Source organism: Octopus bimaculoides, chromosome 24 (genome assembly GCF_001194135.2).
Source record: "Octopus bimaculoides isolate UCB-OBI-ISO-001 chromosome 24, ASM119413v2, whole genome shotgun sequence".
Taxonomy (NCBI): domain Eukaryota; kingdom Metazoa; phylum Mollusca; class Cephalopoda; order Octopoda; family Octopodidae; genus Octopus; species Octopus bimaculoides.
This window is the reverse complement of record NC_069004.1, coordinates 14,020,550-14,042,707: the sequence shown is the minus strand read 5'-3', so window position 1 is coordinate 14,042,707 and position 22,158 is coordinate 14,020,550. Positions and strand designations below refer to the sequence as shown.

General features: G+C 36.3%; 1 protein-coding gene across 5 annotated transcripts in view; it reads left to right on the top strand.

Moving 5' to 3' along the window:
• LOC106876481 (syntaxin-binding protein 5) overlaps positions 1–22,158 on the top strand; it is a 433,849-nt gene that overhangs the window by 221,767 nt on the left and 189,924 nt on the right. For all 5 annotated transcript variants that reach the window (XM_052976466.1, XM_052976465.1, XM_052976467.1 and 2 more), the window contains exon 7: positions 803–886. In XM_052976466.1, coding sequence (XP_052832426.1) covers positions 803–886 — 84 coding nt within the window. The remainder of the gene's footprint in view (positions 1–802; positions 887–22,158) is intronic.

The following is a 22,158-nucleotide window of genomic DNA, read 5'->3' as shown; positions in this document are numbered from 1 at the left end:
CATGTCAATGCTTAAATTTCTTGAAAAGAAAATCTATTCATAATGAGAGACTGATAGGATAAGTACCACGCTTAAGGATAAAAAATAAATCAGTAAAATAAGTGGGGTTGGGGTCAATTCATTCCACGAAAAGTTTTTCAAGGCAATGTTCCAACAAGGCTGCAGTCAAACAGCTCAAAACAGTAAAAGATAAAAGATATATGTATCGACAACATATAATATAAACAAATTAAGGACACAGTAATTGTGTCAAGGCCAACAGGAAGCGGTCCAGCTTCCTAAGGCTAAACGGCAGTAGTGTGTTCCCTTATTGGGATTGTCACATTAAGTTGACAATATACTACAAATTTATATTTGTTTTCTAGAAATGTTGAATGTGTATTGCATTATACAGACAAGAATGTAATATTTCAAATGCAGTATTGCCACGAAAACATCAGGAAAATCAAGTATTATTACCCTTGCAGTCCCTTGACATCGTGTAATGTTGTAAATGAATGTCATTTGTTTCTAATACCCTGTCCATCAGGAGGTATTTCCTCACTTGAAAACAGATGGGGCTTGGCAATGGAGAAGGGCATCCAGTTGTAGAAGTTCTGCTTCAATAAACTCTATCCAAACTATGAAAGCATGGGAAAGTGAACATTAAAATGATGATGATGAATAACAGCCACACTAAAGCTTATTTTGTATTTGTCTCAGATAAGAGGGTGAACTGTTCCATTTATTCATTATTGGGCTTTTGATTGAAAAGAAAAATGTATGAAATAGTTTGATTAATTGAATTTATTTTATATTTCAGCTCTTGATAGGTTTTGAATCGGGTGCAGTGGTTGTGTGGGATTTAAAGAATAAAACAGCCGAATTAAGATTTTCTACCCCTGAAGTAAGTATTCTCTTTCTCTGTATACCTTTTTCCATATATAACTTAAGGCAGTGCTCCAGCATGGCTGAAGTCAAATGACTGAAACAAGTGAAAGAAATATATATATATTTCAAGGATTTAATAAAATATACACATCATAATATATATATACACACACATATTCAAGTATATAAGCATATCTGTTTATATGCATATATATATATATATATATATATATATATATATATATATATATATATATATGCATGTGTATGTGTACACATGTGTACATGTATGTGTGGAAATTGTAGTTGTGGCCGATGCCAGTGCTGCCTGACTGGCTCCTGTGCTGGTGGCATGCAATAAGCACCATTTATGCATAGGTTGTTGCCAGTGCCGCCTGACTGGCTCCCCATACCAGTGGCACGTAAAAAGCACCATCCAAACATGGCTGATGCCAGTACCGCCTGACTGGCTCCCACACTGGTGGCATGTAAAAAGCACCCACCACACTCTCGGAGTGGTTGATGTTAGGAAGGAAATCCAGCTGTAGAAATATTGCCAGATCAGTTTGGAACCTGGTGCAGCCTCTTGGCTTGCCAGTCCCCAGTCAAACCGTCCAACCCATGGCAGCATGGAAAACGGACGTTAAACGATGATGATGATGATTGCTGACGTCATAAGAATTTTATAAACTTTCAAGAGAATGTGAAATAATTATTTTTTGGAATAATGCTTCTCGAAGCACATCACATACAGCTATAAAGAATAGCATGTATATATTGGGTTGCTGGATAGAAAAAGTCAAAGGCCACTCGTAGGACTCAAAGCCACATCTCTTGTCTCGTCTACAAGGGCACAGTGTGTCATGAAGTCCAGAAATTAAACCTTACATGTTTTTAGATTTTCGTAGTCATAGAATGAAGATATCTGTTGTTCAAATAAAAGGCTCACTGAATATAATATCAACATCAACAACACCATAGTATACAGTTGTCTACCAGAAATATCTCTCTCTTTCTCTCTCTCTCCTTCTCTCTCCTTCAGTGAAGTGATTCGTATAAGAAGCAGTGTATGATGTATGAGTCATTTCTATTGCATTATTTCAACAAAATGGTTGATATAAGGGATGACATGAGATATAAGTTACTCAGGAGAAATATGTTGACTGATACAAGGAAAGGTTTCTAATTTTCATTTGTGATTGTGTTGTGAATTTTTTTGTTTTGTTTGACAATTTACCTTACATATGTCTAGAAAAAATAAATATCCTTCCGGCTATTTACCAGAGTATTTGGAAGTAGGTTTATTGAATCTGTTGTTTGGAAGAAACATCCAAATTTTTATTATGCCACAAGGCATTTTCTAACAAAACAATGAAATCAAGCCGGCAACAAGAACATCTTGTTACACTCAACATTCAAAAGATAATGATAAACCTATTGAACATTTTCGAGAACCATATAAGAGATTTAAAAAACCATTCTAAAAAAAACTGCATCATTTAAGGCAAATCATGAAGATAGATAAACTGTAGCTTATCATACATCACAATTAATTGCAGAGAGCAGTAACAGCCATAATATAGGTGGAACTTTGATAACACTTTCTATCAAAGTGTTTTCTCAACAGCTGTGCATTAAGTTCTAACTTAAGTTATAAAAACTCTAAGACTACACTTTGATGAAATGGGTTAATGTTGAAAATAAATTTATTAATGGTCTTCAAAACTCACCATTTTCTATGCAGTTGGACATTAATGCTTTATTGATGGGAAATGTAGTGTTTTGATAAAAATAGTGCATCGCACAAAGATGTGATATTTACTGTAAATTTTGTTACAGATACAGGGCTATTTACTGCTGTGAAATCATATGTAGCAATAATAATAATAATAATAATAATGATGATTTCAAACTATGACACAGGGCCAGCAATTTTGGGGTAGGGGTATGTCAACTACATCAATCCCAGTATTCAACTGGTACTTAATTTATCGATCCTGAAAGGGTGAAAGGCAAAGTTGACCTCGGTGAAATTTGAACTCAGAACATTAAGCCGGAAGAAATACAGCTAAGCATTTTGCTTGATGTGCTAATAATTCTACCAGCTCACTACCTTTGCAATAATAATAATAATAATTACGGTTTCAAATTTTGCCATAAGAGCAGCTATTTTGGGGGAGGGGATGAGTTGACTACATTGACCCCAGTGTCCAACTGGTACTTATTTTATTGAGCTCAAAAGAATGAAAGGCAAAGTCAACTTTGGCAGAATTTGAACTCAGAACATAATAACAGGCAAAATACTGGTAAGCATTTCATCCAGCATACCAATGATTCTGCCAGCTTGCTGCCTTAATAATAATAATTATAATCCTTTCTACTAAAGGCACAAGGCCTGAAATTTTAGGGGAAGATGCCAGTCAATTAGATTGACTCCAGTATGTAACTGGTACTTAATTTATCAACCTCAAAAGGATGAAAGGCAAAGTCGACTTCAGCAGAATTTGAACTTAGAAAAATATCGCTTAGCATTTCATCCAGCATGCTAACAGTTCTGCCAGCTTAATAATAATGAGCCTTGAACAGTACTGTTGCATGAGATAATGACAGAGCGTTACCAGTGATGAGTCTTTGTTGCAGTTTTGTTTCTTATTTGAAGAAGGAAGTATCATACATTTTGTGTATGAATTATATGGTCTGTAGGTAATATCTTGTCAGAAAACATTTGAGCACAAGTCTTCATAATTAAACATAAAATTTGGATCTTAAATTTGAATCTTATAATATGAACATCAACACTACCATAGAATACAGTTGTCTCTCAGAAATCTCTCTCTCTCTCTCTCCCCTTCTCTCTCCTTCAGTGAACTCTTTAGCATTCAAACCAACTATATCCTTGTATTCTACCTTGTTTTATGTTCAGTCTGGCAAGATCCAGCCTTTCTCGCTTACCCTACAATGTCATTCTGAAAAATGAACAATCACACCATTGAAATCTTAAAGCTATGAAATAATATATGGTTAATTCAAAATACTGTGAATGAATAAGCATAACATTTGACATAGTTATCTGAATGCTAAAGGGTTAAATAAGAAGAAAGCAAGTATCAAAAATTGACAGAATATTTTGACAGGCGCGCTTAGACAGTAATGAACAATTTACCGAGTTGCTATAACTCTCAGAAGTTTGTTGGCTCTCAAAGAGTGTGTGTGTGACTTGTTTTATTGAATTATATGAGAGTATCATACTGTTTGTTGAAAGCGAAAATGACATTGATCTCTGCCAATATTGTTAAGAAAAAATAAAACACAAATTATATTTGGCAGTCATTTTTAAGAAATATAATTAAATTAATTTGCAGCTTCAATGAGCCAATATAACACTTATAATTGAAAAACGAAATGTTGCTTTCCTTGTTTATTGAAATACTTGATCTTTTCCATTGTAATCTTTTAAAGGGGCAATTTCGTTAGTCTAATGATATGTTATAAAGATGTTATAACAGTAAAGAAAACTGTAAGATTCATTTATCAATGTAACCTGCTCAAGCTGTAATCCTCAGTTTGCTGGGAGTTTTAAACCTCACACTCAGCCTAATTTCCAACTTGGTAGGAATTGGTAAACACCATGATTAAAATCTAGTCAAACTAAAAATAAATTGACCTATCAGTCATCAATGCAGAATTTGTTTACAAGTTTTATCTCAGAGATAACATTGTTTTCGGTGTTGTTATACAAATTTTTCAACCATGGTGTGCTCACCACACCTGAACACTTCGAGTGAGTAAAAAATAAAAAGACAACAATGTAAATTGTTTACAGCTGAAGAGGGAGTGATAGATTTTAGATTCTGATAAAGATCAGTAGGAATTTCCAGTCAACTGTATTCAGGGGATGACTTGGAATTAGTTAAAAATTAGATATTTCAAGTGGAAAATTATTAATGATATTTCTTAAACAATGTGATGGGGAGGGGGGGGGTCTTCTCAATCAGCTGACATGTGTATTGATGCAATGTTGGTTTCAGATTGACAGATGGCTAATCCCAAATAATATCCTCAAAATTTTTGTGCAGTAATTTTCTGTTAACCTCTTTTTGTTTGTGATATTTATGTTTTTATGTTCTGGATATGACAATTGGGTACAGAGTACCTAGTTATCACCTCATGCTCAGGGCTGATAAGTGGGGTTAGTGAACTTCAAAAATAGCCGGAAAAAATTTAATGCTAGTTTGAACCTGAAGGTGTATGACTGAATGGTGAATATGTTTTACTGCAAATCCAGTTGAATTTGATGTAACATGTGAAGAAGAACTATTAGAAGTAAGATATGATGGGTAAAACATTAAACTGTACTTGGAGGTGGGGTGAGCAGTCACTCCTTAATTACAATTACTCCTAGATTAGTTCTGGCCTGGAATGGTAGTACTTTTCAGGGTCCCATCTATGGGTTAAATAGGTTTTTGTAAGGGTAGACTGAACTCTTTAGCAATCAGTCAATGAGAAGGAAAACTCCAAAATTAATATCATCTTCCAGCATTCCCAAAGTCAACATGGAAGAGTATGGTTGATGAAACTAACATGAGATATGTCCACTAATGTAGATTCATACTATGGGAGCAACTATCTCATGTTAGTGCACATTCTGCTGCCAGTGGAGTTAAAGGCAGGAAATGATGATGAAGTAAGCAGATCCATAGTTTCAGTTAGTCACGCTTGGAAATCGAGCCAGAATGTCTAATGATACTTGCTTATGATAGGACCTCATTATGAAGCTACCTGGCGATCTCTACCACCACAACCCTCCTAGGAATGGTGGGTAGAAAAAAATGAATGGCTGGATGTATAAATTGGCTTTTCAATGATGCAATCACTTGTTTCAACACTTAGGCTTAAATCAAATCACTTGCTAGACAAGGATAACTCTGAAATGAATTGGTTTCAAATTTTGGCTCAAGGCCAGCGGTTTCAGTGGGGTGGCTAAGTCGATTACATCACCTGCTGTACTCATCTGGTGCTTATATTATCAACATCAAAAGAATGAAAGGAAAGTCAACCTTAGCAGAATTTGAACCCAGAATGTAACAATGGATGAAATGCTGCCAAGTTTTTTTCCCAGCATTCTAATTATTCTTATTTCTTTATTGCCCACAAGGGGCTAAACATAGAGGGGACAAACAAGGACAGACAAAGGGATTAAGTCGATTACAGCATTCTAATGATTCTGCCAACGTGTCACCTTAACCCAGAATTAAATTAATAATAAGCTAATAACATGTGTGTTTGTGTAAGTATGTGGGTACATTTTATACTTTTTATATCTGGTACCATACTAAATTCAATTTCAAATAGTACTTCATTCCCACTAACTTACAAACATACAGAAATAACCACACACGTGTATACACATGCACATACTTTCATCTATTTTGACTGAGGTTTTATGAAAATTTTCATAATTTAATCTTTAATCAAGACCTGTCTCTTCAAGCCTCATACAAAAAAACATTTTAGTCATTTGAGTTTATGAAAGACTTTGTGATAACTGTGTTTGTGTGTGTGTGTACACACCACACATATCTCATGAGACTTTATCACTTGATTCAAAATAATGTTGACTCTTCTTGTTTTGTATATTTATTTAGTTTGGCTTTTTTTGGTTTTTGCCTTGTTCTTTCTCCCATTTTTTTTGGTTTTTAAACTTTTATTGTGATATTCAACTGAAAGAAATAATCAACATCGCCATCATAATCTCCATTGTTTTCTTTGACATCGTAATCTTCAACAGTACTCCCACCTTCGCTATCATTCTGTATAACAATATGTTTTCACTTAAATCTGTATCACCAAAGCAAAATATAATATGGGTGGGTGTTCATGAATTTGTACGACCAAAATAATGCAGCGCGTTTGTGTGTGTGTGTATGTATATTGCTAAAACATTTTGTGTTTGTGTAGGTTTTGTGTATCTATATAATTGAAATAATATAGTGTGAGTGTTTGTGTGCATGTGTGTGTGTGTGTGTGTGTGTGTGTGTGTATATATATATATATAGAGAGAGAGAGAGAGGGAGAGAGATTCTAGTGTGAGCATTTTTGTATACAAATACCCACTGTAAATATAGTGTGAGTATTTGTGTATCTATACCACTAAAATGAAATTGTGTGGGTGTTTGTGTGTCTACATAAGTAAAATAATAGTGTGGGTGTTTATGTATTTATATAAATAAAACAATATCGTGTGGGTATTTGTGTGTCTATATCACTAAAGTAATCAATGTGCGTTTGTATATCTATATAAGTAGAATAATGGTGTAGGTGTTTGTGTATCTGTATAAATAAAACAATATCGTGTAGAAATTCGTATATCTATATGACTATAATGATAGTGTGGGGTGTTTATGCATCATGTGGGTATTTGTGAAATTATATCACTAAAATAACGTGTTTGTATATCTATATAGCTAAAATAATATGATGTGAGTGTTTGTATGTCTATATAAGTGAAATAATCATGTGAGGTGTTTATGTATCTATATAACTAGAAATGAGTATTTATATTACTAAAATGAGATAGTATGGGTATTTGTATATCTATATAAGTAAAATAATTGGAGTGTGTGTGTGTGTATTTGTGTATCTATATCACTACAATAGTGTCTGGTATATGTAAATTGTGTGTGAAAGTCAAACTGTTTGACCTTGGAAAATATTTTCTTCCTTATAGTAAAATTGTATCTGGAGAACACACATATGATACTGTGAGTTTAGTTATGCTGTTGAAACACTACATCTTCTTATGTCAAAAGTTAAAACACAGTTTTGCATCCTATGACATGAAGAGAAGGAGATACTTACTACAAAAAGTGTGAGGGCATGTATGTGTGTGTGTGTGTGTGTAAAAGGTTGAAGAGGAACACATGAGTAGATATATATATGGAAAAAAGACAAGGTAGAAAATACTAAAATACTTTTATAAAAAACATTTCAGTTCCGGTTTCGATCCTTGAGATCTTTTCAACTGTAAATATGGATAACAAATTTTGGAAGAATTAAATTTTGGCAAATTTAAATGGAAAGTCTTTTTAAAAACATATTTGTATAGTATTCAAATACCAGGGGTATTTTCCTTGTTTCTGTCTGTCTTTGTCTCTCTTGTTAACTCTTGAGCTAGTTGTAGAATACTCTATTGGAGAGAAAATCCAAAGTCTGCAAGAAAGCTGCTCACCAGTTATCTGTGGACTTAGAAAGAACTCCTTGATATATATATAACCCACAGAATTGTCTTCCCTTACACACACTTCTTGTTTTGACACCACACTTCCTGCTTAACACATAAACTTTCAGCCCCTTTTTTTTTAAACAAAACACAACTCTCAATTCCATGCATCCTAATCTTTCTAACAATTATCTACATGGATTACCATTGAACTTTAAAAGCTCAAAGACAATATAATGTATTGGTATATTTATTTTTTTATATATTATTTTTTTTTATATTATTTTTTATTTTTTTGTAAAAAAACATTTTCATTCTTCCTCTTCTTGAAAATTTGTCATGCAATGAAAGCCGGTTAGAAATCCTTTTTAATCCTCCTTATGCACATCTATATTAAAATATGCTTTCAATTTAGCATTCTGCCTTATTATTATTTTTTATTTTCCTATTATTTCTCCACGTGCGGCTAACACAACCCCACCATTTACTGACTTATATATATATATATATATATCATATCATATCATATCATATCTGCACTGTTATATTATAGCTCTAATTATTCCTCCCCCACCCCACCCCAATTGTTTCTTCACTTGGGGCCGAAAAAATAAAAAAGAGGGCTGTGAGCTAGCAGAATTGTTATGACACTGGAGAAAATGCTTAGCACCATTTCTCCTGGCTTTACATTCTGAGTTCAAATCCCACTGAAGCCAACTGTGTCTCTTATCCTTCTGGGGTCAGTGTAATCAACTAGCTTCCACTCCCAAAACTTCTCACTTTGTGCCTATAGTAGAAAGGCTTATTTTTATTATTATTATTATTAAGGTAGCGAGCTGGCAGAATCGTGAGCACACTGGGCGAAATGCTTAGCAGAATTTCACCCATCTCTACATTCTGAAGTCGACTTTGCCTTTCATCCTTTCAGGGTTGATTAAATAAGTACCAGTTATGCACTGGGGTCGATGTAACCAACTAGTCCCCTCCCCTAGATTTGAGGCCTTGTGCTTCCAGTAGAAAGGAAAATTATTATCATTATTGCAGCTGTGGTGGTGGTGGTGGTGGCAGCAAGCTTAGTAAAAAGTTGGGCGTACCTCAGACATTAAACTAGTACAATTAACTTTTAATGAATTTTACTAATTTATTTTTAGTTTTTTTGCTTTTTTTTTTTTTTTTGCAAATTGTTTTGTTTAACTTATGTATATAATGTTTTACACGTTTTTCAGATTATGTTTTATATGAGCTTTTAATCATTATCAATGATTAACTGATTTTTAACCATCATTTCTCTACCTCTTCCTACTCCTCCTCCTCCTCCTCCTCCTTCTTGTCATCATCAGCAGCAGCAGCAGCAACAGTGGATAACTTACTGCCAACAAGCAAAGAGCCATCACACACTCTAAAATTCTGTATTGCTTGTTTACTTCACACCAACAATAAATAAACACGTTTAATAGCAGCAGCAGCAATAATAATAATAATAATAATAATAATAATAATAATAATAATAAAGTGTTTCTTAATACAAATATTATTACTAATTGATAAGAGATATGTCTACTAAATTGACTGTAGTTGTTGAGCTTAGAAATATTTTATCAATCATTGGAAACGTTTTTTTTTTTATTAATTTTTTCCTCATTAATTTGTGTGTGTGGCTGCGTTTATCCTACAAGTGTGTGTATGATATATTCCAGCTACTAAGCAAACATATAAATAATAGAAGAAGAGTGTTTCATGTTTTATTTACATATTACATTTCTGACTTTATGTTGTTGTTATCCTATTTCAACCTGTAAAACTGTCAATCATAGTAACCTGCTGTAATAATTTCACCTTTTACAACAATTTAGCTTTTAGATTTGATGACAGAACACAACTTCAATCACTGAACTAATAAATACCATCTCCTAAAACCGTATTTTATATCTGACATTCTCCATAAATCTCTGCAATAACTGCTGTTGTTGTTGTTGTTGTTACTGCTATCGTTTATCTTTTCATTCTTGTCAGAATAAACTTTTCTGGTTTCTTTGTTTATTTATTGGTACATTTGTTGAGATATCAACTTGTAAAATAATCTCATCTTGCAATGGTAATGACTGCAGTGATGATGATGATGATGATGGTGGTGGTGGTGGTGGTGGTTGTGGTGGTCATCAGTGCAGCAATGGTGATAGTGTTGGTGGTGAAATAGCAAATACATAGAAAGAATCTTGCCTCACATGAGAACAATGGTAGTTGTGTATGTATGTTTATATCACTGCATCTGCCAGGTTACCAGATGTTGTTATATATCACAGGTCATAGTGCACTTCCAATTCTTTCTTGACTGTGTCATTTGTCTTGGCTCTAATCATTTAACTAAATCATCTTTCCATCATCATGGAGTCTGATCTCTTGGATACCACTCAGCAAATGCACAAGCCTGCCTGTTCTCTGTGAACCTTACAGTATGTCTGGCTATACATTGTCAACCATGACATACTGAGCTGGCCATACAGAAGTTGTTGGCAGCAGACATACCACCTGACCAGTAGGATGCAGTACCCCTTTCAGATGAAATCAATGAGCAGATGCTCTGATGCTCCAATAAGGGAAGACAAAACTGAGGCAAGACATGGCAACCAGAAAGTAATATACAATGGAGGTGATGTATATTTTCACCAGGTCTGCCCAACATTTTGGGGATAGCTTCCACAGGACTCATTTCATGATGTAAGTAGCTACCCATCCCACTCATAATTTCATCCCATTTCCTGTCTACCTAGTGGAGGTTTGGACCGAACCAAACTTATGTAACTGAACTGAACCATCAGTCTAGTACCCTATCACACTGGCTTGCATGGACTTGCTTCTCCAGGTCCTGAGCTGCAAGCTCATTGACTTGGGGCAATTTTTGCTTCTGTTCCTCTAGAATAGTGCTGACTACTTTAACTTCAATGTCAGTTTTCCTTCCAACTATTCATCTAGCTGCCTGTCTATCATATTGTTTTTTTTTTTTAGCCCATCATCAACAACTGTCATGTAACTGTCTACTTTTCTCTCTTGCTCTCTCACTCATACTCCTTGGGCTCTCTTCCTTTGCTCTCTCACTCATACTCCTTGGGCTCTCTTCCTTTGCTCTCTCTTCTATCACTCCCTCCTCTCCATGAAGGTAACAAGCAATGACAATGCAAAGAAGAGGAGAGTCTTCAGTCTTACTTGGGAATAAGACATTTCTGGAGCTGAGGAACTGGGAAAATGTAACACAGAGCAGACTCTTTAGTATTGTCAGGCACAAGACAACTTCTCTTGTCACAGTGCCATGATATAAAAATACAGCTGGTACATTTTGTAAATTGATTAATGATAGGAAGGACATTGAGTCATAGAGACCATCCATGCCAATCTCCTTGCAAACAACCATCATGTGATCCTTGACCAATCCAGGAGAGCAGTAGCTCAGCACAAAAATGAATTCAGACTGCGATTATCCATTTAATCCATGCCAGCACAGGAAAGCAAACAGATGATGATATATAGATAGATAGATGTGTTTTTACACATACACACACTCTCAAAACCTACGCATTTGTACATCTGCTTTCTTTTTCTTTCTCCCTCTCTCACTCTCCGTGACTGAACTTCAGTTTTACAATTTAGGAGAGACTGGTCTCTTTTTTTTTTCCATTATTTCTAAAATATATTTAGTTAATGCACTGACATTAAAAAAAAGCATTAAAGAATCTTTTATTATTATTATTATTATTATCATCATCGTCATTATTATTATTAATATCAAACTCTCCTGATATAGTTTGTAAAGAGAGAGAAGAAAATGGAGTTTTTTTTTCTTTTTTCATTTAGGTATGGTACACTAATAAATCTATTTTTACTTTTCCTGTTTAAATTTATTTTTGCCTCCTTCTCCCCTCTACACACACACACATACACACACACATTTCCTTCATCTCACCAATACACAAACATGGCTATAATTGATCAACTTTTATAGCCCACCACTGCCACCACCACCAATACATAAAAGAAAAAGGAAAATATCACACTTTGATGTTTTTATACTGCACATATTCCTCTTGGCATGATCTGTTTTCTCTCTCTCTCTCTCTCTCTCTCTCTCTCTCTCTCTCAATACTTGAGCACTGCTGACACATGAGTTGCTTTTAAACACTATTAATGTAATAGACTTCTAGTGTTAGGTTTTTCTCTTTTCTTTTTTTTTGTGTGTGTTGTTGTTTTCCTTTTAATAATTTAAATTGAGAAGGATATGTAAATATCCATAGCCTTCCATACCCTCTTTATTTTTCTCTTTTTAATGTGGATGATCTGTTGGGTCCCATTGTGGTGAGCTTGATGTAGTTAATGTTCAGTTTCAGCTTCTGTATGTTGATATCTGCAGAAATTCTGACTTTGAGAGAGATTTTACACGTTGGGACAAAAGTACTTTCGGAGATCCCTGAAGAGATGGGGATTCCTCTTAGAGTTCTAGAGGTCTCTTTTACTCTTTTTTTTTTACTTGTTTCAGTCATTTGACTGTGGCCATGCTGGAGCACCGCCTTTAGTCGAGCAAATCGACCCCAGGACTTATTCTTTGTAAGCCTAGTACTTATTCTATCGGTCTCTTTTGCCGAACTGCTAGGTTACAGGGACGTAAACACACCAGCATCGGTTGTCAAGCGATGTTGGGGGGACAAACACAGACACACAAACACACACACATACACACATATATATACATATATACGTCGGGCTTCTTTCAGTTTCCGTCTACCAAATCCTCTCACAAGGCTTTGGTCAGCCCGAGGCTATAGTAGAAGACACTTGCCCAAGGTGCCACGCAGTGGGACTGAACCCAGAACCATGTGGTTGGTAAGCAAGCTACTTACCACACAGCTACTCCTAATATGTACTAGGCTTTAAAAAAAAAGTACAGGGACTGGTTCATTCAATTGAAAATGCTTCAAGATGGTGCCCCAGCATGGCCACAGTCTAATGACTGAAACAAGTAAAAGATAAAAAATATAATTAATCCAGTACTGAACTGGCACTTCATTTATTGACCCTGAGAGGATGATAGGCAATGTTGACTTCAACAGGATCTAAACTGATAGTGCCAAAGTTGGAACAAATACTGCAATGTCAGTATATAATACAGTGGAATGCTGGTTTATGAATTTAATTTGTTCCAAAATCTTCATCATCATCGTTTAACGTCCGCTTTCCATGCTAGCATGGGTTGGATGATTTGACTGAGGGCTGGTGAATCAGATGGCTGCACCAGGCTCCAATCTGATCTGGCGGAGTTTGTACAGCTGGATGCCCTTCCTAACGCCAACCACTCCGAGAGTGTAGTGGGTGCTTTTACGTGCCACCGGCACGAAGGCCAACCAGGCGGTACTGTCAATGGCCACGCTCAAAATGGTGTATTTTACATGCCACCTGCACAGGTGCCAGTCCAGCGGCACTGGCAATGACCTCGCTCAAATGACTTTTCACATGCCACCGGCACAAGTGCCAGTAAGGCAATGCTGGTAACGATCACTCTCAAATAGTGCTATTTACATGCCACTGGCACGGAAGCCAGACAGCTGCTCTGGCAACAATCACGCTCGGACGGTGCTCTTAGCACTCCACTGGTACAGGTGCCATCACGATTTCGCTTTCACTTGCCCCAACAGGTCTTCTCAAACCGAGTTTAGTGTCCAATCAAGTTGGCATGGGTGCCAGTCATCGAATTTAGTTCAATTTCGATTTCACTTGCCTCAACAGGTCTTTGCAAGCAGAGTTCAGTGTCCAATAAAGGAAAGGTATGCATAAATGGGCTGGCTACACCCCTGGCAGAGGCCTTGGATTATGGTCTCACTTGGCTTGCCGGGTCTTCTTACGCACAGCATATTTCCAAAGGTCTCAGTCACAAGTCATTGCCTCGGTGAGGACTAATGTTCGAAGGTCGTGCTTCATAAACCAAAATTATTTTTTGCTCAGGAAATTTAAGACAAGGCAGTGAACTCAAGCAGGGAAGTGCACTGAATGAAAGCTAGACAGCGACTGACGCTCTCAGGCTTTTACTCCAAGCTTGTCACAAACCTTTGTTGCCAGCTTGCGTGTTCATTATTTGAGACACCATTCATCATACCAGATGTTTTATGTTTAAAAAATGGTTTGTAAACCAATTAGTTTGTGATGAGAGGCATTCATAAACCAAGGTTCTGTTATATTTTAATATTTTTGACACTTCACTGCCCATGTAGCAGCAAGCCCATCATAAATATTGATATCTGAGAGATATCATCATCATTATTTAACATCCTCTTTCCATGCTGGCATGACTTGGACAGTTTAACAGGACCTGGCCAGGCAAAAGACTTCACCATACTTCTGCATCTGTTTTGGCTTGATTTTTACAGCTGGATGCCCTTCCTAACACCAACCACTACACAGAGTGGGCTGGGTGCATTTTATATGGCACCAGCACTGTAGAGGTCAGTTTTGGCATGGTTTTTACAGCTGGATGCCCTTCCTAACTCCATCCACCACACAGTGGGCTGAGTGCTTTCCATGTGGTACCAGGACAGGTGAGGTCAGTTTTGGCATGGTTTTTACAGCTGGATGCCCTTCCAAATGCCAACCACTTTAGAGTGTAGACTGGATGCTTTTTACATGGCACCAGCACTGGCAAGGACACTAAGTAACTTGCAAGATAGAGTAAGACTAATAACATAAGTGAATAAATGTTTGGTTTGAACCTGTGAAAATGAATGATCGAGGGAGAAAAAAAAGAGGAATTCTTTATTTAGAGCAGTTTAGTCTGGGTAGTCTGTACTCCAATCTGTTGTAATTCAGTTTTTAATTTGATATTTAAATATATTACATCTTACAGCACTCTTAATCCCGAGTAGATCTCACAGAAAGCTGTTCACACAAGGTATTGTGTGTGCGCACGTACACACACACACACACACACACACACACACACGCAGATATATAATGTGTGTGTGTTATGTCATTACAAGATATTCTTTTAAAATCACTTCAAATTTTTGGCATTCTTTTCTAGATTAAAGCCAGATTGATTAAGTCACAGAAAAATTCCTGCATGAAATCAGTTCCAAAATTTTCTTCTTTACAGTGACACTGTCTATGTGTGTGTGTGTGTGTGTGTGTGTGTGTGTGTGATTTTTATGGATATCTTTTAACATGCTGCCACAATTATACCATCATATATAACTTACTTATACTTGTGTTTTTGTTACAAGTAGGGAGGAGGAGGAGGAGGCATTTTTGTTGTTGCTCTTAAATTTGATTACTCTCCCTCTCTCTCTCTCTTTCTCTCTCTCTCTCTCTCTCTCTCTCTCTCTCTCTCTCTCTTTTTCTCTCTTCGTGATTTTACTTGTGTTCCAGCTTCAATTAAATTATTTTATTTATTGTCTTATCACATTAAAATTTTCTTTTTATGTCACAATTCAAGTTTTTTTTTTCTTTTCCTTTTCTCTTTTGTTTCCTTTCTTCCTTCTATTCACAAACTTCTGTCTTTTGTCTACTTCTTTTTTTTTTTTTTTTAATTTTCTTCCTATTTTTAGTCATGACATGAAAACTGAGTGAAATCTTATTCAATATAATCATGAAATACTCAGGTTATGTTCGTGTGCATGTGTGTGTGTTTGTGTTAAATCATTTGAAAATATTTAGAAATGTTTGAGTAGATATTTTTGTTCTTTTTTGTTTTTTTTTGTTGGTGTTGTTTCCACCCCCTCCCTCGTGTATCAGTTCATGATAAACCATCAGTTGTGTAGAAGCTAGTTCTCTTCCTCAATACAATCACTTCTGTGATTATAAAGACGCTTAGCTGATCAAAACTTGACTTTTCTTGCATCGATTCGAGTTGCTATTATTATTACTGGAATATCTATCTCGCGCAAGAACTACAACGCCTCAGACATAACACACAAATATACACAGACACATGTACAAGAATACATACAAAACACACTCACGTGCATACAAGAGGACATGTACACATATGTACAAAAAAACATCAAATACACACACATACAAGAAGACACACACACACACACATGTACAAGAGTACACAAACATGCAAAACAAATGCACATGAGTACAGGAATGTATAAACACGCATGCACAAGAAGACACAAACACACACACACATGTATAAGAGCACACAAACACACCTGTACAAGACACAAACACACACCTACAAGAAGAGACACACACACACACAGACACATACAAGAAGACGCGCATATATACACCCACACGTATATACAAGAAAGCACACACATGCACATGTGCAGGAAGACACACACACATATGTGTACAAGAAAGCATGCACATGTATTTTTGAACATTGTCATCAATAGATTTAGGAAGTAGTAGATCGATGGAAGAAAAGATGACATAGAATCAATAGAAAGAGAACTGCTATGGTGTAAAAACTGTCAAATCCATCGCCAATATTGAAAAGAACACAGAACAGAAATACATAAAGAGATTTGCAAACTCGTTCAACCCATCACAACTGAGTGAGAATTGGGTATTTAAACATTAATAATGGAATGGATACACATACACAGTTATGCTCATACACACACACACCTGATGCTGTGTGTGTGTGTAGCAACGACATCTCTACTAAACTGGACAGTTCATACTAGTCAATCATAATGTTCACTATTGGTTTGTGATGATGATGATGGTGGTGGTGGTAGTGGTTTAAACTGATGCAAGTTTGATCTTGATCCATCTTTAGTGTGTGTGTGTCTTTTTTCCTTTCTCTCTCTCTCTCTTTTTCACTTTCAGTCTTTTTTCTCTCTCTGTCTCTTTTCTATCACTTCTCTAATGAACTAATTTATAAATATATTAGGAAAATAATATATATATATACACACATACACACATGAAAACATGCACGCCCACACATATATATTTGTGTGTGTGTGTATGTATGTGTTTGTATGTATTTATTCAACCTACATATATATATATATATATATATAAATGAAGATGACAATAATATATCTCTCTATATTACATAGCTATTTGACTTTGCACTGTAACGAATTCAAGAAAGTAAAGAAGTACATCAACTTGGGGTACACAGTGAATATGTAACCATTATGTACCAGGACATTGATGCTGAAATCAAAAATAAGAGCAGGATGGAAAGCATTTACCTCAAGAAAAGATGTGCTCAAAGCACTATGTGCCAGGTTCTTCACTAGCATGATCCTACCTGTGCTCATGAGACATGAGCTGCTACAAAAAGTTGGACAAGACTGATTGTCTGCAATGCAAAGGTGCATGGAAAACATCCATGTTAAGAATATCTTTGGAAGACTATGTCTGAACTGATGTAATTTGAGAACGGAACGGAGTGAATGACGTAATCACAGAATACCGAAAGCACAAGTTCCATTGGGCTGGAGATGTTGTCGGGTTCATAGACAACTGATGGACCCATGCAGTTTGTCAAATGATATCCAAGAGATGAGAAAAGGCCACTCAGAAGATCACCTCTACAACAATGAGGAGGCGATTTAGCTAAATGATTTGGGTCAAGATGGGAAAACAAGGGTATGACCAAGTAGGAATTGTAAGCACATTGTAACCAGTAGTGTAAAATATCTGATAGTCTGGTCAATACAGGTGATATCTATGTATATATATATCTCATCATCATCATCATCTTTCAATGTCGGTTTTCCATGCTGGTATGGGTTGGACAGTTTGACCAGAGCTGCACCAGGTTCCATTCTGATTTGGTTTGGCTTCCATGACTGGATCCCCCTCTCACCATAATACCAACCACTTTACAATGTGTGGTGGATGTTTTTAGTTTGGCATATATATATATATATATATATATATATATATATATATATATATATATATAGAGAGAGAGAGAGAGAGAGAGAGAGAGAGAGAGAGAGAGAGATGCATCTCCAACACCATCTATTTCTCTTTCTCTCTCTCTCTCTCTCTCTCTCTCTCTGGCTCTCTCTCTCGTAATCTTTTTCTCTAACTCCATTTCTCCTTCCTCTCCTCTTTTTTCCTACTGGGTAGCCAAGTGTCTCCTCTATAGCAATACATACATCTTTCTCCTCTATTATACCTTAACCAATCGCCTGGCCCCATGCCACTTCTTGCAGATCCACTTCTTGTCTAAGCTGAGAAGTCCTTGTCAAGCGAGTTACTTGATGACCCCACTTGTATCAATGTCATGTAAAAAAGCACCAATGCTGGTGCCACATATTAAGCACCCAGCACAATCTGTAAAGTGGTTGATGTTTAGAAGGACATCCAGCTGTAGAAACCATGCCAATGCAGACAATGGAGCCTGGTGCAGCTCTCTGGCTTGGCAGCTCCTGTCAACCCATCCAACCAATTCCAGTATGGAAGATGGATGTTAAATGATGATGATGATGATGATGATGATGACATAAATAGATAGATAGATGCCTTCTTACAGAAATCGGTTGATGGAAAGTGGAAAAGCTTGTCATGTATGTGACAGTGTGCAAGTGTCAGTGAATGCATTTTTAATGCTCCTTGTTATCACGTGTGCTTGCTAATTGATAACAAAAGCCTGACCATTGATACAAACACTGTAGCTTACTCGCAGTCCATCATAAAAGCACATCCAGGCTTCCTGACATGACTTAACATGTTATTGTTCAAACCATGTCATCTGTTTCCATTTCCCAGCATAACCATGTCAAGGCTGTTTATTTGTTCGATCTTAATCTGCAGATTATTGGCTTGTTTGGAAACAGGTGATAGATTGGCATCAGTGAGGGATTCCTGCTGTAGAAAACTCTGCCCAAGTGTAGTCTCATCTGATGCATGCAAGCATGAAAAAGGAGACACAATAATGATGTGTGTGTGTGTGTGTGTATAATTATATGTTTGTATATGTGTTTATGTATGTGTGGGAGTATACATTGCATGTGTACACACACACACGCACACACACACACACACTGCACTGCATTCCAGAAGATTTGAGGCTTTTTCAGGAGAGACATTTATTAGTTTCAAAAAAGCATAAAACTCCAATCTCCTTCAAAGTAGGATCATCTGAATTCAATGCACTTCTTGTAGTGCTTCAGCCTCTTATGGAGGCTCCATGAAATCCCACCACAGTGAAGGTGTTTTTGTAGCAGCATCTACTCAATGTTTTCAAAGTAACAACTCCTGGGGCTCTCCTTCATCTTGATGAACAACCAAAAGTCACTGAGAGCAAGGTCCAGACTGTAGGGAGAGTGAGGGTCTTGATGCCTGTCTTTGTCAAATAGTTGGTTACAAGGACGGAATTGTAGATTGGTGTATTGCCTGGCACAAGTGTCACTGACCTGAGTGGAGTGCTTTGGCCTTTTGCAATGAAATTTCTTCCTGAACTCACTCAAAACCTCTACAAAATACTCTTTGTTGAGTGACTGGCCAGAGTGGACATAGAGGATGTAGATGATGCCCTTGCTGTCAAAATAGGGGATCACCATGAGCTTCATGGTGGTCTTGCATTGCCTGACCTTCCTTCGGGCATAATGTCTCTTGGCCTCTGGATCATAGCTTTCATCACAGGTTACCAGACTTAAATACTCTTAGGTTGGAGTTAATAAACTCAACCATCTCCCTGCTGTCACCAGTACACCTTCCTTCTGTTCAACACTGAGCATCCTGGGAACAAATTTTGCACATGTTTCGATCTTCATGAATAATTCTGTATACAGTTGCCACATCAACTCCAAACTGTATTCTTGTTGTCTTCATAGATACACAATGGTCTGCATCCAGAAAATTGTGTATTGTTTCAACCAGCTTTGATATTCTGATGTTTTCAGATGTCCCTCTCCCTCCCACATCTCTCATGATCTCTCACCTCCTCTCTACCATCCCTGATCCTCTTGTGTAAATGAAAAATAGATGCTCAGCCCATGCAAGTTAATCCATAAGCAACCTGGAGCATTTCATATGCTTCTTATTTCTTTATTGCCCACAAGGGGCTAAACATAGAGGAAACAAACAAGGACAGACAAAGGGATTAAGTCGATTACATCGACCCCAGTGCGTAACTGGTACTTAATTTATCGACCCCGAAAGGATGAAAGGCAAAGTCGACCTCGGCAGAATTTTAACTCAGAATATAACAGCAGACGAAATACCGCTAAGAATTTTGCCCGGTGTGCTAACGTTTCTGCCAGCTCGCCGCATATGTTTCTGTATTGTTTTCACCCAGTTTAACACAAAATTTATTCCATAGCGACCTTCAAAATTGTCTTCACATCCCGATTCCATTTTGCAAACTAGTTAGCTGTGGCAAGCAGTGTTTAGCAGAGTGTGTTCAAAGTGTTGTTACAGCCATCTCCTTCAAGCTAAAGTTTTTTAAAAAATATTGGCTTATTAGATGAAATAATATGTTTAAATTACAATTATCTAGGACACTTATAATTGCCTCTCCTAAAAAAGTCTCAAAACTCCTGTAATGCATCTCATGTATGCATGCATGTATGTATGTATGTATATGTGTGTGTATATATTTATATATATATTTGTGCATGTGTATTTGTACTTTTGTATGTGTGTGTATGTATATATGTATATTGATGTGTATGTGTATATTTATGTGTGTGTGTGTATATATATATATATATATATATATATATATATATACATATATATATATATATATATTCTTGTATGTGTGTGTATATTTGTGCATGTATGTACATGTGTATATATATATACACACACACACACACACACATATTGAAATATTAAGATACTGTCTTTCTCTACTGAAGCATTAATCTAACACCAATATTTGCCAAAGTTTGTTCTTCCTGTGTTGTCCTTTTAAATGTTTATTGTCTTTACACTAATTTTTTCCTTCATTTGTTTTATGTCTGTTTGTCTATGCTTGTGTAAGTTGGACAAATATGTTATTTGAAGCATTATTTTATGGCCAATTGCCCTTCTGGACAAATATGTTATTTGAAGCATTATTTTATGGCCAATTGCCCTTCTGGACAATGTTCTCTTAATGCATAGGCACACTGTGCAATTGCCCTGGGGCCTCATGGGTCTAGGGCCCCAGTTATGATCTACGAATATTGTGGCTTGCTGTCAAATAATACAATAGAACTCAGTGCACTGATTTGCCCAGGGGCCAGTAATACTTGTGTGATGGCCCTGTTTTCTAATGCTAAACCCTTACCTGATTTTCAAGTAAGTCTTCACTTACATGTATGTAGTTACGTGGGGCTTTTTCAATTTTTCATTTACTTTACCAAGGGTATATTCCAGGGATCTACTTTATATTTATACCAAAGCAGTATGAAATAAATGGCAGAGCATCAGACAAAATACCTTGCAGTACTTGTTATGTTTATATATATATATATATATATATATATATATATATTATTTTGCTTAAAAGAGTTCCAACACTGTCTGTTTTTTATGTTTTATTTATATTCCTGCAGAACTAATGTGGGGTATAGAATATGGAATATACAATATATAATATGATATACAATATACAATATATATATATATATATACACTCTGCATTCAAACTCCTTTGAGGTCAACACTGTTTGTCATCATTCGAGGTTCACTAAAACATGGTTCCAGTCTAGTTCTGTTGTCAACATACATCATCAACTGTTCTCCCTCCCTCCTGTATTTCTAACTTTGCGTGCAGGCATGGCTGTGTATTAAGAATATTGCATCTCAACCACATGGTTCTGGTTTCAGTCCCACTGTGTGGCACCTTGGGGAAGTATCTTCTGCAATAGCCCCAGGGTCAACCAAAGTCTTGTGAGCGGATTTGCTAGATGGAAACTGAAAGAAGCCCATCTCACACACACAAACATATATTTATATGAGTGTATGTGTTTGTGCATGTATGTGTGTCTCTGTATGTGTGTATATATATGTATGTATATATGTGCATATATATGCATATGTATATATATATGTGTGTGTGTGTGTGTGTATGTGTATGTATGTATGTATGCATATGTGTGTGTGTGTGTGTGTATATA